The 21,500-nt window shown below is 40.7% G+C and overlaps 1 protein-coding gene across 28 annotated transcripts in view; it reads left to right on the forward strand.

Moving 5' to 3' along the window:
- Nucleotides 1-21,500, forward strand: part of kiaa1109 (KIAA1109 ortholog) — a 71,289-nt gene that overhangs the window by 15,570 nt on the left and 34,219 nt on the right. For 26 of the 28 annotated variants that reach the window (XM_020713917.3, XM_020713919.3, XM_020713922.3 and 23 more), the window contains exons 18-46: nucleotides 1,843-1,949; nucleotides 2,028-2,260; nucleotides 2,351-2,566; nucleotides 3,609-3,746; nucleotides 4,315-4,491; nucleotides 4,562-4,690; nucleotides 5,220-5,339; nucleotides 5,442-5,773; nucleotides 6,401-6,651; nucleotides 6,944-7,184; nucleotides 7,302-7,793; nucleotides 9,471-9,744; nucleotides 10,794-10,931; nucleotides 11,075-11,145; nucleotides 11,292-11,465; nucleotides 11,745-11,865; nucleotides 12,021-12,170; nucleotides 13,135-13,262; nucleotides 13,892-14,094; nucleotides 14,236-14,433; nucleotides 14,514-14,725; nucleotides 15,652-15,803; nucleotides 16,087-16,237; nucleotides 16,359-16,511; nucleotides 17,382-17,622; nucleotides 17,746-17,894; nucleotides 19,022-19,253; nucleotides 19,916-20,065; nucleotides 21,133-21,308. In XM_020713917.3, coding sequence (XP_020569576.1) covers nucleotides 1,843-1,949; nucleotides 2,028-2,260; nucleotides 2,351-2,566; nucleotides 3,609-3,746; nucleotides 4,315-4,491; nucleotides 4,562-4,690; nucleotides 5,220-5,339; nucleotides 5,442-5,773; nucleotides 6,401-6,651; nucleotides 6,944-7,184; nucleotides 7,302-7,793; nucleotides 9,471-9,744; nucleotides 10,794-10,931; nucleotides 11,075-11,145; nucleotides 11,292-11,465; nucleotides 11,745-11,865; nucleotides 12,021-12,170; nucleotides 13,135-13,262; nucleotides 13,892-14,094; nucleotides 14,236-14,433; nucleotides 14,514-14,725; nucleotides 15,652-15,803; nucleotides 16,087-16,237; nucleotides 16,359-16,511; nucleotides 17,382-17,622; nucleotides 17,746-17,894; nucleotides 19,022-19,253; nucleotides 19,916-20,065; nucleotides 21,133-21,308 — 5,509 coding nt within the window. The remainder of the gene's footprint in view (nucleotides 1-1,842; nucleotides 1,950-2,027; nucleotides 2,261-2,350; nucleotides 2,567-3,608; nucleotides 3,747-4,314; nucleotides 4,492-4,561; nucleotides 4,691-5,219; nucleotides 5,340-5,441; nucleotides 5,774-6,400; nucleotides 6,652-6,943; nucleotides 7,185-7,301; nucleotides 7,794-9,470; nucleotides 9,745-10,793; nucleotides 10,932-11,074; nucleotides 11,146-11,291; nucleotides 11,466-11,744; nucleotides 11,866-12,020; nucleotides 12,171-13,134; nucleotides 13,263-13,891; nucleotides 14,095-14,235; nucleotides 14,434-14,513; nucleotides 14,726-15,651; nucleotides 15,804-16,086; nucleotides 16,238-16,358; nucleotides 16,512-17,381; nucleotides 17,623-17,745; nucleotides 17,895-19,021; nucleotides 19,254-19,915; nucleotides 20,066-21,132; nucleotides 21,309-21,500) is intronic. The other 2 variants (XM_020713918.3, XM_078940399.1) reach the window with 1 other exon arrangement.

A 21,500-nucleotide genomic window follows, 5' to 3' on the forward strand; every position in this document is an offset into this window, starting at 1 on the left:
CCGGTAATATGATTAATATTCAAAGTCCAAATTACCGGACCACCTCTGGAAGCATTTTGCCGGTTGGTGGGTCAGTTAGCGAAGGAAGGGAGCTTGTCTATGCAATAGATGTGATGGAAGTAGCCCTACCGCTCATCCAGATCAAGGAAGATGAAGAGAAATCGAGGTACGCATGCAAAGCAAATGACAGGTTTATGTCTGAACTTGAAAATGTATACTGATAAGTCGTACTTTTATTTAGATGATAGTTGTCTGTTTCACTATTAGACCTACAGAACACATAACTTTAATAAATGATAGATCTATACGCCTAGTAGAAGGCTAAAATATGCCATTCAGACTATCTTTAATTTATTTTTTAAATTCATTAAAGGCATACAATATTCTATCTTTTAACAAATTAGAATACTACAGGAAACTTGAAATATCCAATCCTCTTGCAGATTTAAGACGGTTCGGTAAGTGAGGCAAATGGTATGAAGCTGGAGCCGCCCACCATGATTACAGACTAGGGCTGCACAATATGAGGCCGATGTGCACTACTCCTCGTCAATATTGCAATGACGCTTTGACATGCAATACATGAACAAATAGCAAGACAAAAACAACTAATACATCATTTCCATTTCACTTTACTAGTTTTATGTAAATAAAGGATAGCATAAATTATACTGCAAGTTTTCTCAACAGGAGATGGGTAAGAGCTTGAATGTCGGAAAAACAAACCAAATAACAATTATCTACCTTTTCTGGTAGTGCTGGGCAAAACTCGTATGGACAACAATTAAGAACAATGAAGTTAGTGTGTGCTTGGGCTTTTTTCTCTGTATATGTATATGTGTAAACATTTAAGGTAACCATTAATCGCAACTTACGCCGTCTTCTGCGATACACGTATTGTACAAGCTGATATCGCAATGTCGATGAACTTTCGATTTATTATGTAGGATTACGGACAAAGCAATCTAAATTGAAGTAGTATACCATTATATACACTGCCAGAATTCACCCAGACTGCTACAAATGTATAAAAATACTTTAAAGTCGTTGAAACTTGACTGATGATGACAGTGTCCCTGAACTGTCTCTTCTGTACTGTTACCTAATTGCTATTTTGGTGCTGTTCCATTGCAGATGTTGGCACAGAGGTTGATCTAAATAGACGCAGAAATCCTATTTCATCCATTCTACAAGAAGTCGGCCCATGTTGTAGCATTTAAAACCCTAAAACGAGCCCTTGGCATCTGCTGTTGTTGACTTCTGCTCGCTTGAGGCTTTTATCTCTTGCCTCTCCCAGAATTCGATGTCCACTGTCGTACCTGAACTGGTCTATAGCTGACAAACTTAAGATATGTCAGTTTGTTTCAGGTTTAAATGTAATTGAGCTTGAAGATTAGTCAGATGAGTGCGTAGCTTTTATTAGAGCTGAAATTTCGAGTCTTTGTGATCTGCAGAACAGTTATGCTCATCTTTTTATATCTCTCCAGTTAACTCACTACCACAGCATCAGCATAATTGTGAAGATCAGTAAAAGTTTAAAGGGGTTCATTATAAATTCAGAATGTGATAACTCCATTCGCACCATTTATTATGCAAAGATGGTTGCCCTCAGCCACGCTGTACCGATGCAGCACTGTAAGAGACCTTCTCATCTCCTGGGAGGTGACTATCAAACACTCTCAGGATGAGTGCAGAGAAATTGGGCATGACCCATTTGCTGCCTGTTGCCTTTACTCTGTGTCCTCCATTTGAACGGGTCATAAAGCAAACGATCAAGTAGAAAATGATGATGCAGCATTATAACTAAAACACTTTAAATCTATTTTTTTATCCTGTCTTCAGAAATGGCTGGGTGGACTGTTGGAACGTGCCAAACTTCTTACTCATTATTGACTACACCTGGCATCCCATTTATCCCCAAAAGGCTGACGAGCAGCTCAAGCAGTCGTGTAAGTTCCCTGTTCACTTAAAGTCATTATTCTGTACGGTGGCCTATGACTTTAATGTGGTTGTGTTGGTTTTTTAAGTCTCTGAAATGGAAGAGTCCATGCTGTCAGCCTTGCGACCCCCCGAGCACGCCTCGATGCCCCAGAATGCTCCACCTCGTTACACCACCACATCTGCTTCAGCTTCTCACGGCCGATTTCCCAGCGACCCTTCCGAGCTTCCTCCTGACAGGCTTCATGTGGAGATGGAAATGTCTCCCGATTCCCAAATCATTCTTTACGGGCCTTTGCTCCGGGCCCTGATCGCCATAAAGGTTTGGAAACACCATCAAAAACTACAGGATCTACAAGATTTCAGTGTTACAGATATTGTTTTAAAGTCCCTTCTCAACTTTTTTTTTTAGGAAAACTATTTTGGTGAAGATGACATGTACACTGACTTTGAGGAGGCTCTGACAAGCCCAGTGTTGTCCACAGCGACGTCTTCGGGACTTGGCTGGTCTCCTCTGGGAATGGAGGATGGTGGACAGAAAGAAAAGTCCCTCCACCCCTTAGACCTGCGGCCCTGGGACATTACTGTACTCATTAACCTCTACAAAGTTCACGGACGGCTGCCCATTGTGAGTTCCATGCCCTTCTGTGTTCACATTTCCTATTTTCAATCAAAAATTGAGAAGAATGCTCAGAAAAATGTGTTCAAATCCAGTCACATAATAATTCAGTTTTTCATTTTTATAAATGTATTTTGCATTTTTTTATTCATTTTTTTAACATTAAATAATTTCTTTGTCCTTGATTTTAACCAGTTCTTAAAACTTTTGAGCCAAAATCTGATGAAATATAATTTATAGTAGCAATAAAAACATATTCAAATCATTTTAATATAGACCGACTGATTAAACTTTCTCACTCAGCTGTGCTTGTGCTTTAAGCATTCACAATTTAAATTTCTACTTTTCTGCTATTTATTTGATGAAAGTGAAATCAAATCTAAAACTACAATCTAGGTTAACCCTGAGGTTGTAAAATATTTACTTTATTTAAAAGAAAATCAAGTAAACACACACAGGCTTGGATGACTAAAAAAAAGAGACACAAAAACAATCTAAAAGTAGAAAACAGTGAGATTGGGAGGCATCAACCTGAAATCAACTAAGCCTCTGCCAATAAATTAAAGCCTCATTTAAGAAAACAAATTCATTTTTGAATTTTCGGAACATTTGAAATGGATAAAGGTTTTTGTTTCACTTAGTAATTACCCTGCTTGCTTGCTTGTTTGATTGAACCAAAAAACAGTGAGGAAGCACAACATTTTTTGTTGATTGAGTTTGAATTTAAAACATTTTTGTTTCTTTATAATAATTAAAAAATTCTTTATCTTTAATCTTTAGCTAATGTTTAAAAATGACAAAAATTGCACCAATTTTATGTTTTTAAAACAAAAATACTGTACACTCCTAAAATAAAATGGCAATCTATCATAGACACAATCTTTATTATTTTTGTTTTGCCAAAAAAAGGACATTGGTGAATTTCAATAATTAACCTAATTTACATTGATAAATGTATTGTTTTATATTTATTTCTTTCCATAAAAACGTTTTTTGTTTTTTATTTCTGTTTCCCATCAGGCATTAATTGTATTCTGTTCTTTTTTTGTAGCACTGCAGCAGTGAAGGTCCTGAAGGTCCATCTGGTTTCTTGGAGCGGCTGTGCTTTGAGATGAAAAAGGGTTACAAAGAAACTAAACTGCAGATGCTTTTGTCACCTGTTCACATCTTCATCAGTGACAACTATCAGGTTGCTAAAACCACATTTTCCATTATGCTCTGATTTATTTCACACTTTTATAATGTCTTTGAATTTGTTCAAATGCCAAAAATGTAAAAAGTTAAGAAAATGTTTTAGCAAAGAGACATTCAGATCTACATCATCCAGCAGAAGCATCATGAAAATAATAAAATAAATCAAAACTTGCATTTTTGCTCCTAAATCTGGATACTGAGAGGATGTAAGAAAATAGTCTTGCTTAAACATGTGCTTTATGCAAACTGTGCTTGCGGCTTCCTTTTTTTTTTATTGAAAGAAGCAGCTGCATATTTTACAACAACATAGAATTTCAAATGTAATTATGAGGTGAATCCTTTTGCTGCCAAGGGTGTAACTTTCCTGAACTCCCCACAGACGTTTTGTAGCCTCCATTTTTGTTATAAGAATGGCACGTTGTAAGATTTGGGTGAAAATATTCACAGCTTATTTTTAAGAAAAAGATTTCACTTCTCCCTTATCGTATTCTGGTGTCTGCAGGTGTTGTTTTTTATATAATTGCACGCTGACCTGTGAGTTTTTTTTTTTCTTTTGCCCCCAGCGTCCCACAGCGGATGGGGTGTTGAGAGACGGACACCTGAGTCTGTCTGGCCTGCAGATGAGGGCTCATGCGATGTTCTCAGCTGAGGGCCTCCCTCTGGGCAGTGATACGCTGGAGTACGCGTGGCTGATCGACATGCAAGCTGGGGGCCTCACTGGCAGGGTCACGATTCCTCAGGTATCTTTAGGCTTTTCTGTTAGTCCAGTAACTCATTTGGGGTTTGAATTAATCCGCATGTGTTCTATAGTTGGCCAGCATGATCGAATGGGGCGAGACTTTTCTTTTCCATGTGGTGTCTCGAGAATTCCTGCTTGAGCAGCCTAAGTCCTCCGTCATCTGCCAGCATGGTGTTGATCGCCGCGTCTGTGATGCCAAGGTACAAACCAGCCGTAAACATGAATGTCTGCACGATTTTTTACACACATTGTGAGTTTCTCTGATTCCGCTGTGTACCTGCGTTTCACTCTGGAAGCTGTTAAATGAGATCATTATGGCTGAAGGCTGTCTTTGTCAGCTTTGGATGTTGGGCAGATTTGTCATGTGTGAAACAAAATGTTCAAATAACATCAGGTAATGATGGAGAGCACTGAACGTCTCACTTTTTCCAGGGTTAAAAACAAATGCTTTATATTTTTGAAAGTGCTCGCAGCAAACATGCATTGCAGCTACTGTAGAACTCTGTTTAGTGAGACAAAAGTAGTTTGTTCCCGAAGATGTTTTGCTGAAATATGAATACTAATAAGGATATTATTAAAAACTCTGCCCAAGAGCCCTTATTAGTTTACTGACAGCTGAGCAGCTGTGGCCACAGGCTCTGCAGCCAAATATAAAACAACGTCTGAAGCTAAGCAAGAGCTTTCCCTCTAACAAGTGCTAGAGTTTTGTAAACAATGGTTGTCTTTCAGCTAAGCTGCCTGCCTGGTCACTGCCGCACATCAGAAGAGCTGAAATACACCATGACACGGCTGGCCATGGATGGAGTCGACCTCTTTGTTGTGGAGCATGGCTGTGCTGCCAATATAAAGGTGATTTGTGACAGTCTGCAGCTTGACTGATCATTTCATGGACGTATGATTTTATGATGTTAGAACAAATTATTATTTTTACTATATGCTACTTCTCTCCAGACGAGTGTTATCCGTGTAGCCAACTGTAACCTGCACAACCAGGCGGTGGGCGAAGGCATCAGTGCGGTGGTGCAGGACCTAAACATTCGACAGTACATTGAGCAGCAGCAGCACAGTGAGGCGGCCAGGCTGCAGCCGGGAGGACAGGGTCAAGGTCCCGGTCAGCAGTTAGGTCTCGGTCAGCCCCCTCTGCTGCGGCGGTCTGTCTGGCTGGAGGCAGGTTCAGTCAACCTGAACCTCATCACAGCCGATATTGCCCTGGCCGCTGACCACCCAGCTAAATGCGAAGTTCAGAGGCATTTTCTGGAGCTTCATGATGCTCAGACCAAAAGGTGGGATTTTGTCAGACTACTTCTTCCAGCTCATTCTTATTCATAAAAAAAACATTTATTCATGTTCTTCCACATTTTTCTTCAAAAACTTTTTTCCTGGTTTAAAGTGCACATATTATTTGTATTGCAGTGGTTATCTAAGTCATTAGTTTTCATTTTGTAACTTTATCTTTGCATTTGAGGACATCTTTTAGCCTAAATGAGACGTTATTGATGAGAAAAACAGATCTTGCATAAAAATGAAGATCAAAGCTGCCGTAAGAGGAGCTGACTCATGGCTTATATCACACCACTACACAGTGAGTCAGTAATGCAGTCTGCAGCCTGTCCAGCCCACGACATTTTACTAAATGAGCTGATTTTTGTTTCTGAAACTTACCCTGATCTAACGCCTCCAAGCTGATCAGAAAAGAGTATTTCTTTTCGAAAACCTTTAGTGTTAGTCAGAATTGTTAGTTCATCTTTGAATACTAAATGTGAATCGAGACAGGTAAAATAGCTGCATCTGCGACTGCAATACATATTATAGCAGATGTATTTTTGAAAAGGATAATGAAGCCTCATGGCGCCAAGTCTCCCCTGACAGCAGCAGCTCACCACTCACAGCTCACTCTCCGTTCTCCTTAGACTCTGGTTCCTTTGGCCTGAGGATGCTAGCGTTCGCAACAAACGAGGCAGAAACCGCTGCGGATGCCTTGGAGGCTGCAGGTTCTTTGGGGGAACCAACATGGGTCTGGACTTCTTCAAGCTGGAGGAGCTCACGCCCTCCTCCTCATCTGCAGTCTCTTCTTCAAGCACTGAGTCAGATATGTGTTATGGCCAGTCTTTGCTGCAGCCTGGGGAGTGGATTATTACCAAAGAAACTCCAAAAGTGGATGGTATGGAGTTTCAGAGATTTATTGTACACTTCCTGCTATAATCTGCACGAGTGATGTAGCCTTTGGAGTTGCTTCTGGCGATTTCTTACAGCTCTTTAGTAAAAAATAGTTACAGTGTGCAATGTTATGTTCCATTAATAAAACAGGAATTTCTTTTTCTCAGGCAGTAATGTTTCTAGTTCTTCTCTGTAGTTTTTTTTTTTTTTTTTATAGATCAGAATTGTTTAAATATTAAGCATTTTTTTCAATTCCCCGCTTGCTCTAGTTTATTGATGATTCTTTCTGTTCTCAGGGAAAGTTGTCGGACTCAAAACGGAGACTCGCTCCTCCTGCCTGCCTCCTGAGGTTCCTGAGAGGCCGGGGCAGCAGCACCTCAGTCTTCAGGTGCCTCAGCGGTCCCACAGCTCTGCCTCTTCCTCCGAAGAAAATAGCTCCTCCAGTGCCGCCTTACCTCTGCTGGCTGGAGAAAGGGACAGTCCTTCACCGAGCCATGACGAGCGTTTGTTACCCATGAATGGCAAAAGCCCCGCTGAGTTAGTCGAAAAGGGTTTTAACTCTTTTTTTTTTTTGCATGCATTTTGATTAACGTCCTGAGAAATTTTATAAGAAAGAGTTTTATAAATCTTATTTTCCCTGTTGTGACTTTGCAGCACCCTGACAGAGGTCCCAGAGGTCTCCCCAGTGTCTCCCAATAGCTCCCAGAGCCGCTCCTCTGTACGTTCGCCCCTTTGCTCTCCTCTGAAGCGCCAGTCGTCTGTACAGTCCGGTCGGTTGGGCAGCACCAAGAGCCTGTCTGCTGCCGTCTTCACCGACAAGCCGCCTCCGGTTCTTTCCGGAGGTGTTCAGTTCAGCAGCGAGGTCTCCCGCAGCGACGAGAACGTCCTGGATTCCCCCCGCCAGCGACGAAGCTATGGCTCCTTTCCCTTCACACCTTCGGCAGACTCCAATACCTTCCACCAGTATCGCTCTGCTGATTCCAGCATGTCCGTGGCGGACAGCGAGGCTTACTTTTCCGCGACGGAGGACTTTGAGCCAATCAGCAGTGCTGATGAGGGTCCTGGAACATACCCAGGTCGCAAGAAGAAGAGACGGCAGCAGACACAGCAGATTCAGCAGCCTCCATATCACATGGAAAGCTACAGGTTGGATACTTAAAGATACCAAGTTCTGCAAGTGAAACCAAAGTACTGATAGTTTTCTGAGAAATGCTCAAATTTAAAAGCTTGAAAGGAGACTAAGGCCGTTGTCACACCAGCCCTTATAAGTGGATAAGGCTGTCTACTGGCAAAAATTGAGCTCCAGAATGGGGCACGCAGGTGACCCACGCAAAACATCAAGGTTGTAGAGCCGCTTAGTGAACTTGTAGAGCGGAAATGTTCATTCACAATTTTGGTCGATGGGCATGATGCAAGGGACATGTTGTAGCGAACACGTAAACAAAACACAAAGGTGATGTAGGCCAGACGCAGGTACGTCGAATGGAGTTTTCATTGCTTCAAACCCCCCAATTCCTGTTCACTGCGCATTAGTGCTGTTCAAGTGATAAGTGTGCATTCCCTACGCTCAGCCTGGCTGTTAGAATTCAGGAAATTAGACAGAGGGTAGTTAGTGTGGGCCCACAGGCCAATAGATACTTGTGTATCACCTGCACACCCTGTGAGTGCAGCGTTTGTGGGCGGTCAGTAAGGGGTCTGTATGTTCAAGTTACCAAAGACAAGAGTGTGGTGTAAGGTCATCGTACGACAGCATCACCTGTACGTCATAAGTGCTTGTAACGTACATTATCCTTACAAATACTTCACGACACACTTGCCACACGCACAATATCGGTACATTCCAGCCTCATGACGACCTTTAAGGTGGCCTCATGAGCGTCAAGGGAACTGCACGACACCTGTGCTCCCTGTTAAGATGCAGCCGCTCTTGTCTATGACCCTCCGTGGGTCCAGGCAACCCACAGCACCTATACAGGTGCATGTGACTAAGGCTATAAGGAATAGTCATGAGGGCCTGTTTAGGTTGACATTGAGAGTCAAGTAAGGTTATCTAGGACAGCCTTTAGTTACAATCAATGGAGTTTGTGGTTTGTTTGTACAAACCCATTAACCCTCTTTCTACCAAAGCATTTGAAGTCTTATAAGAATTTTGAAGACAGATAATTGAAAGCATATCTGAAGATCCAAAAGTCGACATGAAATTTTAAATCCTAATTTTAGTTTGTTATAATAAAAATCAGTTAAAGATTTGCTGAACCTGAAATGAAAAACAAGAACCAATCAGTTGTATTAAATAACCACTATTGGTTCACCAAAGCTTTCCAAAATGATATTCGAATGTTCTTGATGAAACCATGTACCTGAATACATTACCTCTGTTATGTAATTTTTATGTTTCCTACCCAGCAAGTGGTGAATTGGATTTTGTCAAACCACGTTCCCTCCAGCGAAACACGTTGGGACTTTAATTTATTACTTTGATTCAATCATACATGCCCAGATACACGGGGTGTTGAAGGATTGGAGCAAATGAGATGCTTGATCCATTGGTTGCCACCTACCTCTGGAATGTTTTAGAAATTAGATTTCTCATTTAGCAACCAGCTCTGTTCCCATAATTTGTTCTCCCGTTGATTTGTATGTCTTTCTATTGGTACAGCATGAACAATCAATGCAGCTAATGAAAGGTTTCAGCAGCCTTTGATGAATTGCATTAAACCCTTCAAACATTTTGGAATGTTTCTAACTTGTAAAACACTCCAACTTTTGAGTCATGTTTATAACTAAACCAGGTCTTATTAATTGACATTTTCTTTTATACAGCCGGAGTTCCATCTATCACAGCGTTGAGGGTCCTCTCACCTATGTGCTTAACGGGGAACTGATCACAGAGCCAAGGCCTCTGCCGCCACCTCCAATATTACCCCCGCTGCCACCCCAACCCTTACCCACTCACACATCCCAGGCCTCCTTCGTCTCAGCTTTGGCTATGGATGAGGAGAGCTCCATGGAGGCAGAAAAGACTGCAGAACCGGGCCCCGTTACACGACAACCCCATGTCATGGTGTGCTACCAGAACTACCTGGCCCACTATCAGGTACAGTCTTTGATTATATGCCCTGTTTCCTGTTTTGCTAAGTTCACATGGGACTGTAGCTACCCGATACTAGCATTTGTCCGCCATCTACAGTTGGAAGAGGCTAGGTGCAAAAGGTTAAAGTGGTGCATATCACGCAAATCTTGAGCTAGGCTTTTTCTTTCACAGCTGTGTTCTGATATATAAAAGACTCTGTGTCATACAATTCCAGATGGGGACAAAGTGCATTTATATTTATTATTATTATTATTATTATTATTATTATTATTATTATTATTTTTATATTATTTTTTAATTTCCAAATTAGTTGGAACTTCCAGGAATATAAAGAGGGATGACATCCATCTGACACTACCAAACCCGAGTCCCTGATTGGTTAAAGTTTGAACTTTCAACGCACACTCAACAACCACGCGTTTTGTACGTAGAGCACAAAAACGGTCATTAAAAACGTGCATAGCAACGCGTGGATGTGAGAGTTTTGAACACGGAAGCTCGAAATGCGCATTTACGCGCAATTATATTGACTTTTCACTGGAAGTGGCCGCTTGAACGCACATTGCAGAGGGTGGTGTGAATGTAGCTTCAGTGTTATTAAAGGCTGATGCTGCCCCATATCTTGAATGACTGGGTCTAGTAAGAAGAGATTTTTCATCAAGTCAAATTTCTACGTGGCCTACATTCACATGACAATCTGGATCTGAGCAATGTTGCCACAGTCCTACACACTTGATGCAGTAGGAGGCAGTATGCGCTGCTTTTGTTGTTTTACCCTCCAAAAAAATTGAAAGAAAGATGATCTGGTTAGTGTGTAGATCTGATGTTATTGCAATCTTTGGAAGAGCCACATCTTGACACAAAAGCCAAATGGCCATAAAACTGATCCAATGAACCGTGCTCTGGAACACCACTGTAGACCGCCCTCTGCACGGATGACCAATTTATCATTTGTTCCAACCATATTTGGGGGACAAATGTACTCGGGATGTTTGCCTGACGTGTTGGCTCTTAAGCACAGGTTCATGTCTGATATCTTACTTGTACACTAGGTGTCAAATTGGTCCGTCAAACAGCCGACCAATAAACGGACCTCCAAGTCTTCTCTGCATCGGCCTCTGGATCTGGACACACCCACCAGTGAAGAGAGCTCCTCCTCTTTTGACCAGCTGTCTGTCCCCAGCTTTAAGGTCACTGATTTGTTAACATTTGTTTTGAACAGAATTTATCCATTGACATAGTTATACATTTTAATATCTGCCCGTTGTATAGCTGCAAAATGTGTTTTTTCATCGGTTAATGAATCTTAACCAGTTTGTCTTCTTCACTGCAGCTTGTAAAGCAGGGCCTCTCAGCCAGCTCTCTTTTAGACCGAGGACTTCAGCTGATGGGAGAAACCAATGGGTATTTTTCTTTTTACCTCTCAAAATAAACAGCATTCACACAAAGAAACTGTCTTTTTTTTACCATCTTAGCAATCTTTTTTATTTTCAAATCTATTCTTCCAAAAAATTTGGAGGACAATAAACACGTACTTCTTTTCTGCACAGTACACCATACACCCCCTTGGATAAGAGAGCCATGGAGAACACGGATGAGGACACAACAACAGATGACTGGAGCCTGGAACAGCCCCTTACTCAGACCAGAACCACTGCCATTGTGGAAGTGAAGGGGGCCATCAACGTGGTGCTTACGCCCCTAGTGGCTGAATCCTTGGACAGGTAGTAAACCAGTTGTTTTTTTTTTACTTCCGTGCCTCGAATTTCACTGCTGCTTCTTTAAAATGGATTTGTCTAACAGTTCTACATTTCTATATCCCAAATCCACAATTCCATACTACAGTACTCCTCAGGAAATTCAGATGGTTTTAAGAGGAAGTTGCATTGATTCTGTTGGTCTGCATATCAGATGTTTTTTCTCCTTTTTGTGCTCTTATCTTTAAATTTGTAAAGTAGAATGGTAGAACTAATTTCCTTTTGACATTTCTTTATTTCTTTCAGGTACATTGAGTCCATGGTTCACTTTGCAAGTATTCGACACCCAGCTGCCATCCTAGATAACCTACATGGAAAGGTTCTCAATGAAGCCTATCAGATAAGCAAGTCTACCGTCACCGAGTCTGTACGTACACGCTGCACATAGTAGTACGGCATGCTATACTATAAAATTCTGCCTTTTGATATAACAAAATCAGCTTTTCAGATTAAAAATGAGCTAAAGTGACATTAATTGGCCAGTGACTGATGTACTATTGTTCTGAAACTGGTTCCATACAGAGCCAAACGGGTAAACAGGAGCCCAAGCTGTCCAAGACAGAGGGCACGACCCCTGGTTCGCTCAACATCTCCCATGGCCAGACAGAGCTGTCTGTCAAGCCCGATAATGTGAAAATCAAGGGCCTTCAGGCCAATGTCTCCATCCCCAAGGTGAGACCCATGACCCAGAATAATGAGGCTCAGAGTGTTCTTTGGATTGTGCTCCAACTGCAGAAAGATCAAAATCAAGCACAGAATCATGAACACTTCAGCAGAAAACTGCGTTGATGAATTGAGTTAACCCTTCGCGGTCCAGGTTGTAATTGGCAGCTTTTGTCTATTTTTGAGTTAACTTTTATATTTTGACTTTAAAAATGGTTCATCTTTCCTTGTTTGGAATAATTTTTTCAGCAAACCCTTCTCTACTCTATGTGACATGACGGTTTTAGGAATTTGTTTTTCCCTCTAAAATTTCTCAATGTTTAACAAATCTTATTTTAAATGTAAAAAGAAAATGTATATTGTAACTTTTACAAACAAAGTTGAATCAAACATTTTACCCCTAAAGGAAGCTAATGTCTCAGATGTTTTCTAACTGCTTTTCCTAAACCAAATTTCAAAATGAGAGACTCATAGCCCTCCCAAAAACACACACGACCACATTACAAGCATGTTCATTGTTTAAAATGAAATACTGGGCCAGCGACATATAGGTAAATAATAATGTAAGCGATTCGTCATAATTTTAGGAGGTGAATCAAAAACACAACAAAGAAAAATTCATCTAGCATGCAGTTTAAACCACTGCCCCACCCCACCCATTAAGAAAAAACTGTTACAATGGAGTCACTTCATCTTTAGATATCTAGCAATGCCTTTTAAAACTGGTCATGTGATCAGGATGCTCTTGAGCACGTGTTTACTCCTAAGGGTTAAACTGTGATTTTTAGATTAAGGAGTCCTTCTTTAAATCTTTGTGTATTGGCTTTCATTTATTTAAAAAGATTAGAAAAATGCTGCGCTGTTATTAATATGTGACTGTGTCATGTTTAATTATTGTGGCGTGTGTTTCGTTGTTTTTGTAAGAACATTGTTTTAGTTGATGTTCACATCATTGGTTTCTTCATTTCTGCAGGTGAACCTTTGCCTGCTGCAGGCTTCAGTGGAAGAAGGTTCACCGTCTTGCTCCAGTAAGTGTGTCACACACGTGTCTCTGGTGGCGCTCTGCTTCGACAGAATTGCAACACAGTTCAGGATGAACAGGTAATTTGTCCATCCATGTTAGTCTTATACTGTTGTGGGGGGAAAAAGACACACATAAGTCTTGTTTTTCTTTTTTCTTTTACTGTTTGGCAACACTTTTGATTATGTGGATGTTTAATCTTGAAAGGTAATAGTAGTGTATTTCAATGTAAATGCAAATTATAACTTTATATTTAGGTTTGTATTTAAGTTAAATCCAAACATTAATAAAAGAAAAAACTTTCTGGGCCTCCCTACTTAATGTAAAATCCCTCCAATGTCTCACAGATGAAACGATTCTTCATTTAAATGTTGGGTAAACTTTCAGATTGATGTCAGTGACTGGTATATACCTTAAATTAGAGCCTCACAGTGGTTCTTTCAGCCATAGGGGTTAAAGCCTGCTATGACAGCCATATGTTTTTCTCAGCTGATATGTGCATTTTTGTAAAATTGTTTTTACAGAAGATCAACAATATTCAGTATTGTAAATATTAAGATTTTTTCTCTCTCAAGTGTTGATTTTTATTTTATTTTTTGCTCAGTAGTTGTTACCTCACACCTAATTGAGGCCGATGTTTTATCCTGTGCACAAATGCTTTGTCATCTAAATTTAATCTCCAGTCCTGGTATTCTCTTTGCACCTCAAGGGGTATTGTAGAGGAGACTCCCAACACCACAGAGCACGGCCGACCTTCTGTCATGCTGGAGAAGTACGCTTCAGCCACCAAGATGCAGCCTCAGTCTTCTGGCTCTTTGCGTTCCAACGCTGGCATTGAGAAGGGCAAAGAGATCGCTGCCAGACTCAATATACACCGCATTCACAGCCAGCTCAGAGGCCTGGACTCCACAGGTTCGATTCACCGTCTGAGAGAGTTTTTCTTACAGCTTAAGCAGATTGACATTTTTGAGTGGGAAGTATTTAGCAATAAATGAAAAGCTGAATTGTTGTGTGTCGTTCTTACTACTGGTGGTTTTGTATCCCCTTGAACAGACATCGGAACATGTGGTATCACAGCTATCCCTTTTGAGAAGTCCAAAGTCCTTTTTGGTCTGGAGGAAATGGAGGAGTTTTCATTAGTGGATGAAACTGACACCCAAGCAGGGAATGATTTGGGCCGATCTGCTGCTTTGCTTGAGAAATGGGGCTGGATCATGTTTGAGTGTGGAATAGAGAACCTCACAGTCAAAGGTAAGCCAATGTGGCCTTTAGGTTCAAGGTGCGAGGATTCTGTGCAAAGCTTGGTGAACGTTGGGTTGAATGTGTTACAGGGGGCCGTCAGTCTGGAGCCATCCTTTACAACGCCTTTGGAGTGATGGGCCACTTTGAGAATGGGGGGAAGACTGGGATGTCCAAATGTAATGGTTCCACTGGCTCTCAGACAGGAAGTGGTTACAGCACCGATGTGTCTGATGACAACCTGCAGCCTGATGCCACCAGTCCGAACTCTGATGTCAATGAGCAGTCGGATTCAGACGACCAGGTGTGCTAGAGAAAAACATCTGCTCTAAATGCTACATCAGATTAAGATGCATCCATCACAGTTCTGACAAAAAAACTTCATGGCTCAGGACATGAGGTGCTGCAGACTTAAACTCTTTGTCTATTTTTTTTTAAATAATTTCCAAAAGATAAAATGTATTTGTCTAAAAGCCTAAAATTTAGCTGAATTTTTTTAAAGTCCTAAAATAAAACCAAGAATAAGCTTAGCAACTAAAAAGAGGAGAACATTCTGCATCAGCTCTAAAGTAGGATTTTGATGGTTTGCAAGTGCTTTTCAAGGCAGACGACTTAAACATAAAGAAGTTAAAACAGAACATCAATGTGAAAATAAAAGGTCTAGCCAAAACTTCATTTTGGTGGGGGTGGGGTGGGCGGCACATCTCTTGAGGATGAGAGCTATAGAAGCATTTAGATTGTATTCCCCGTCGTTTATAAACAAGTGCAAGATATATGGTATGTTACTGAACTGTGGGCATGATCCACAGCAACTGCTTTTAATAGCGAGCTGTAAGATTCTTTAATGGGTTCTTTTGTAGGTTTAACATTTTGGATTCTCAAGGTACATCTTGTATAGAAAGCATCTCTGCTCCAAGTTTAAAAACTCAGACTAAGATAAATGTACAAGAAAAAATGTGGACTGATCAGATCAAAAAACATAATTCCTTCAGATTTTTAAAGTAACATTTGGTTAACAATGTCTACACTAAATAGAGAATAGTCTACCATTTATTTTAAAGAGAGGAGAAAATGAAGCACAAAGTACTTTTACTTTTATCTATTTTTTGCTACGTGTCCCATCTCACCGTATTTAAGTTGCTGGAAATTCAATTTCCCTACATGAGTCATTCAAAAAGGATCAATAAAGTTGAGTTGAAGTCTATAACTGCTTTGTCCTCTACACTGCAGGATGAAGGAGTCGAGTCGGATGACCTGAAGAAAGACCTTCCCCTCATGCCTCCACCGCCCGACTCCAGCAGCATGAAGCTGACCCTCAGGGAGATCTGGTTCAGTTTTGCTGCTCCCACTAATGTGCGCTCAGCTTCCTCCGCCATATCCAGGTGTGTGAGTTAGAGCCCTTTTACTTTAACTAGAATAAACTAAAATATTATTTGTAGAAGTTAATTTCCTAAAAAAAAAACTCCCCGGTGACCAATTATCCCAAACTGTACACTTGACTACCAAAGCAGAGCTGAGCTTCACAAACTGCTGTATATTTAGCTCTGTGGGTTTAGAGAAAGTCATTTTACAAAAACAAGATTTTTTTAACAGTAATTCATAAACTCAAGGACATAAAAAGTCTTATTAGGATTAAAATGAGTGAATTTTTCTTCCTGTGTTTAGACAGTTGAATCTGCTTAGCACAGCCACACCTGCCATTGGTGCCTGGTTGGTTCCTATTGACCAGCTCAAATCCTCTCTGCGCAAACTTGAGAATGAAGGAACTCTTCGAGTGTGTGCTGTCATGGGTTGCGTCATGACGGAGGCTCTTGAGGTTAGTAATGATTTTGATCATTTAAGAATTGAATTCAGTTTTTTCTCCTGGTCGCAGCTGGTTGTCGTTTGTGGTCATTAAACTTTAACTTAGGCAGAACTTTTTTTTCTTTTCCCTGCAGAAAAAGAGCATCCACATCCCCATTCCCAGCAAGTACAATCGTGTGACCAAACGATCCCGCTACTTGCATGAGAATCCCTCCTGTATGCTGTGCAACATCCTGCATCGCTACCTGCAGCAGGCTGACTACTCTGTGATAGAAGAGGCCACCATGGTCAGCGCAGAACCTCTGACTCTTCCATAATTATGTGAATTTGGTTGAGGGTGCAGTTTATTATTTTTCTACTCAAACAGCAGAAGTCACAACCCTTTTAGTTTGTGGTATTTGAAAGGTAATTTTACCAGCTGGCCATAATATAGCACTCTAATAACATATTTTTGGCTTCAGAAATCAGAAATCGCACAGAAAAAAGGTATTCAATCCTTACACCTAAAGAAAAGGTGATAGATTTGACATCCTAAAACTGCCAGTATTTCATTAAATATTTTAAAATAAATATTGCATGGTTTATGTTAGATCTGCAGACTGGTAGCAGCAGGAGGCCAAATGTTGATGCTCCATGAAGTTTGAAACTTCTGTTTTTCACTGAAGTCTTTACACAAAATGGGGAAAACAACTTTACATTTTTATATTACAGATTATAAATGTAATTATCATTTTGACTGTCACTGCTTTATTATTGCAGAAAGATGTTGCCTGGTAAACTATTGTGCTTTATCACAGAATCTGAACCTAATCTATTTGGAAATTAAAAACATTGTTATTTAAGTAAATATGTGTCTAAATGCTTAAAGTTTTGTGCAACCAGGGTTTTTTATGATGACATTATTTATTTTAGAATTATTGTGGGAATTTTGCTGTTAGAAAATAATATTTTAATAAACTTTATTTTTTTTAATTAGTGTTTATGGATGGATAATTAGGGCCAAATGTGAAGGTTTTAGAATATTATGTGTGATGTGTATCCCCTAAATGGGTTATAAGGTGACATTACAATGTTCACAGAAAGTTTGTGGATTTCTGAAATATTTCGACATTGAACAGGAGAACAAATTGTCATTTTCCCAAACTGCTTTCCTCCAGAATGATGGTGTTCCAGCCCTGGTGACTCTAAAGAAAGGCCTGGTGGCTCTGGCCAGACAGTGGATGAAGTTCATCGTTGTAACTCAGGGATTCAAGGCCATCGGTCTGATTAAACCCAACCAGCTCACGAAGCCCAAAGAGCCTCAGCAGAGCCTGGGAGACACAATCCATGGCCTTGACAACGGCGCTGCGCTGCAAAGTGACACCAGCGGTGACGGAGCCGAGTTTGAATATGACGCAGGTGGGAGCCTGCAGCCTTCAGGGCTTTGATTTCATTCTGAGCAAGCGGTGAATCTAGCAGTAGGATGAAAATGAATCACAGTTTCCATTTTCTTGGAGTTTTATTTTTGTCATTTTTGTGAAGCCACAGTGAGTGAACACACCATGCTGTTGGAGGGAGTATGCAGTCGACCCCCACCCAAAGAAGTTAACTCTGGTCCTGTCAGCGGGGTGGAGATCATCAGAAAACTCTCCAAGTCTCACACTCATAATGAGTCTGCACTCAGAATAAAGGTACAAAAACTTTTACTTGTGTCTTTTATCACAGAGATATTAACATCACATCCTCTTAAAAGATTCAGGAACTGTTTTTACCCTTTTAGTTTCATGACAGCAGTTGGCCAGTGTTGGTTTTCCTCTGCAGTGATACATGACAAAAATGACCAAAGCTGATGCCACCCATATGGCCATACAGCTACAGTATGTAGTGTCAAGTGACTGAATTATAGGCTAGATTTACTGTAATTCATTTTTCTTATAGGAAGTAGAATTGAATTTGAGGCAAGTTGTGATTTATTTTTAAACCTTTCTTGAACCTTATAAGCTTGTGCACTGTGTGAGAACAAAAAATATCAAATTATTTTACAAGCCAAAGGCTCCTAGCCACCTCACAATCACTTTTACTTTATTTACTAAATAGATTAATGGGATAAACAAGAATTCATATATTTCTTTAGTTGCGTTTTTTTGTTTTAGTAAATCACAGGGTTTGTATATAATTTTCAGTTTTGTATAGGGATGTAAAAGATACAGATATGTTTCAAAAAATCAATCTAGTACAAGCAGTATCAGTTGAAAACCAGATTATATTGGTAAAAAAGGTGTAAAAATTGATCGGGAAATAAACAATCAGTTTCTGTCAAACGTCAGTTTCTCTCTACTTTCTGTCTTTTTATGTCCGGTGATGCAAACAAAAAGATTTCCAATCACACGCTTGTCTCTAATAAGTCAGCTTGATTACAATTGGCCGGAGGTTTCGTTTAAGAAAGACAGGAGCAAAAGATACACAACACCAATTTTGTGATGTTTTATGTCAATGCTGTAACTGATTTGTTTGTAATTTTACTAAGCTTAATGCCTTTAGTATCTTGTGATATAAATGTGAATGTTATATAAAGTTGTTTTTGTGAGTGGAAGACAGAAAGAATCAGAGTTCACACTTAATCCAGTATCATAACATAATATCTATGCACACCCAACTCAAAATGTCACCTGAATTTGAGTTCAGCATTTCCATAACGGTGCTAGACACACTTTATTGCACCTGTCATTTAAAAAGAATGAAAATGGCAGCTTGTGATAAATATGCGGTCGTGTGAATGTAACCTCCTCTCAGCAGTCTGCGCATTTGTCACACCCAGGGCTCGCATCCCTACCAGTCGCTGAGCTACACCAGCGGGGACACAGCGGCTGACTCACCAGCCCACGTGTGCCGTGGAGGCCTGCCGGCCAAGGACAGCCCCAGGAAGGAGAGCCTCCTGAGCAATCTGACGGGCAGCTTTCGGAGTCTGCACAACCTGCTGGAGGGCACGCCTCAGAGGAACGACCCATCTGCCGCTGCTGCCGCTAAAAGCGGCTCCCTCACTCGCACAGGTAGCCACACGTGACTTGAACTGCCGTGTCCAACTCCTTCTGAAAGCGGCATTTCAATGAAGTTCACATCTGTGGCTCTGTAGTGACCTCTATTGTTGAGAAATGAACAGACAAATCCCCGTTCTAAAATGTACCGAAAAGATATCCAACATTTTTTTCAGCATTTCTTAGAGACCCTCTCTGATGAAAAGGGTGTTTTAACATGTTCTTGTGGCTTTTTTCTGATGATGGAGGACTTGTATAACGAAAACTAAGATTAAAACTGCATTTTGAAGTATTTGAGTAAATCAAATCGTTGTAAATCAGGAGGAGATGAAAAATGCAGTTTGAAAGAGTTTATTTTTGACGTAGAAAATAGGCTCCCTACTCTGAGCTCTCAGCAACTAAGAGGGGAAGGGGGGAGGGGGTGCTTCCCGCCAATGGTCCCGCCCACAACTCAGAGGTGAATTTCTTGGTCTTGAAAACTAAACAGATTTTTGAAACTGCGAAATCATCAATTAAAGACAACTAGGAATGCTGTTAAAATAGATAAAAATATGATCAGAGTGGGTCTTTAAAGTTTAATTTGTTTTAATACATTCATTTTTTACATTCATTTTTAAAAAGAGCTCAATCCTGAATCCACTGCGATGCCTGTGTAAAGACTAAATTGTCTATCTTAGGGACGGACATGCTTACCGAACACCCGCTGCTGTCTGAGCCTTCCTCTGTCAGTTTCTACAACTGGATGTCGAACGCTGTGGGGAACCGGGCCGGAGCTGCAGTCCAGGAGTCCTCGGTCAACCGCTCTCAGCACAACAGCCTGCAGACTGGTGAGGAAGAGTTAAAGTCCTTGTCTTTTGAACTGCACAATCGTATCGTTAAATTGGTAATTCTGATTTCTGACCAGCCCACTTCCCCCATCAGGTGTGACATTGCAGAGTTCACATAATGTTTCTTTTTACTAGACTCTATGGATTCTCCTGTCAACAACTATCTCTACCAACCTCTACCAGTTAATGACCCAGAAGGAGGTCAGGGTTTGTTCTGTGTTGTGCCAATGCTGTTGGTGAACTATTTTGTCGTCAGGCAGTTTGTGTGTCATTAGTGTGATAGTGACTTGAGCAGGTCTGGTGTTTGTGTGATAGTTGACTATCATGTAGTACTCTGTGGAAAGAAATTGTTGGAGACGCAAATGAAGATGATGACGAATCTTGCAGATGATTTTTTTTTGAGTTGTTAGATGTTTGTGGCAATAAACAGAAACGCAAAAATAGAAATACTTGCTTTATTTGTAGTAAAAATGTGTTGTTTCTATCCAGATAGATTTCAGTATAAAGATTTTTTTAGACTGGCTGCATGGTGGTGTAGTGGTTAGCACTCCTGCCGTTTAGTGAGAAGGCCTTAGTTCGAATCCTGGCTTCCATGCTTTGTAGTGAAGGGTATATGATAAATTCAAAATTGTCCTTAGGTATGTTTGTGAGTGGCCCTGCAACGGACTGGTGATCTGTTCATGTGTACCCTGCCTTCACCCAACAGTATTTTGGAAAGCCCCCAGCATCCCTATGACCCCAAAAGGGATTCACTGGGTTCTGAAAATGGATGGATGGATAGAATATTTACAGCATTTCATATTTGATTTCTTAAATGATTTTAAAGCAGACTACCCAGCCACTTGTGGGAACATAACTAATTACCGGTGATGTTTAAAAAAATAAAAAATAAACTACCCCAACAGCTGGTAATTTTTTTGTTGTAGCCTGGGAGTAGATTACTCAAAAACTCCCTCCACTCTTTTTCCAGCTGCAATGGTTGGTCTGTGCAGCTTCTTCCTGCTCAGGCTCCTGCTTGAGAACCATCCTAACCACACCCATCTTTACCTTGTTCTCTGCTATTCCAGGGGGGTTGTGCAACCTTCCCACTATCCCCTCAGCATCAGAATTCAACACTGTGCTGTCCAGTGACCAGAACACCCTGGACGGCACCCATTCCCAGCACAGCACCAGTCAGGATGACATCGTCGACATAGAGGAGGGAAACCAGTGTCCAGCTGCTGTGCAGCTGGCAGATGCTCAGGTGCTACAGACACAAGTGTTGTGATTACCTCAAGAAACAAATCCATCTCAAACCTACAGGCTTGTGATTAGCCTATAGTGACCGGAATGAGTTTTAATATGAGGCGTTTTATTTTTGATAGTAACATGAAAGGAAAGCAGACATTTAGCTTAAAGACTGTTTAAAGACTATTTTTTAGTAAATTCCAAAAAC

This window comes from Oryzias latipes, chromosome 22 (genome assembly GCF_053564925.1).
Source record: "Oryzias latipes strain Hd-rR chromosome 22, Olatipes_Hd-rR_3.1".
Lineage (NCBI taxonomy): Eukaryota > Metazoa > Chordata > Actinopteri > Beloniformes > Adrianichthyidae > Oryzias > Oryzias latipes.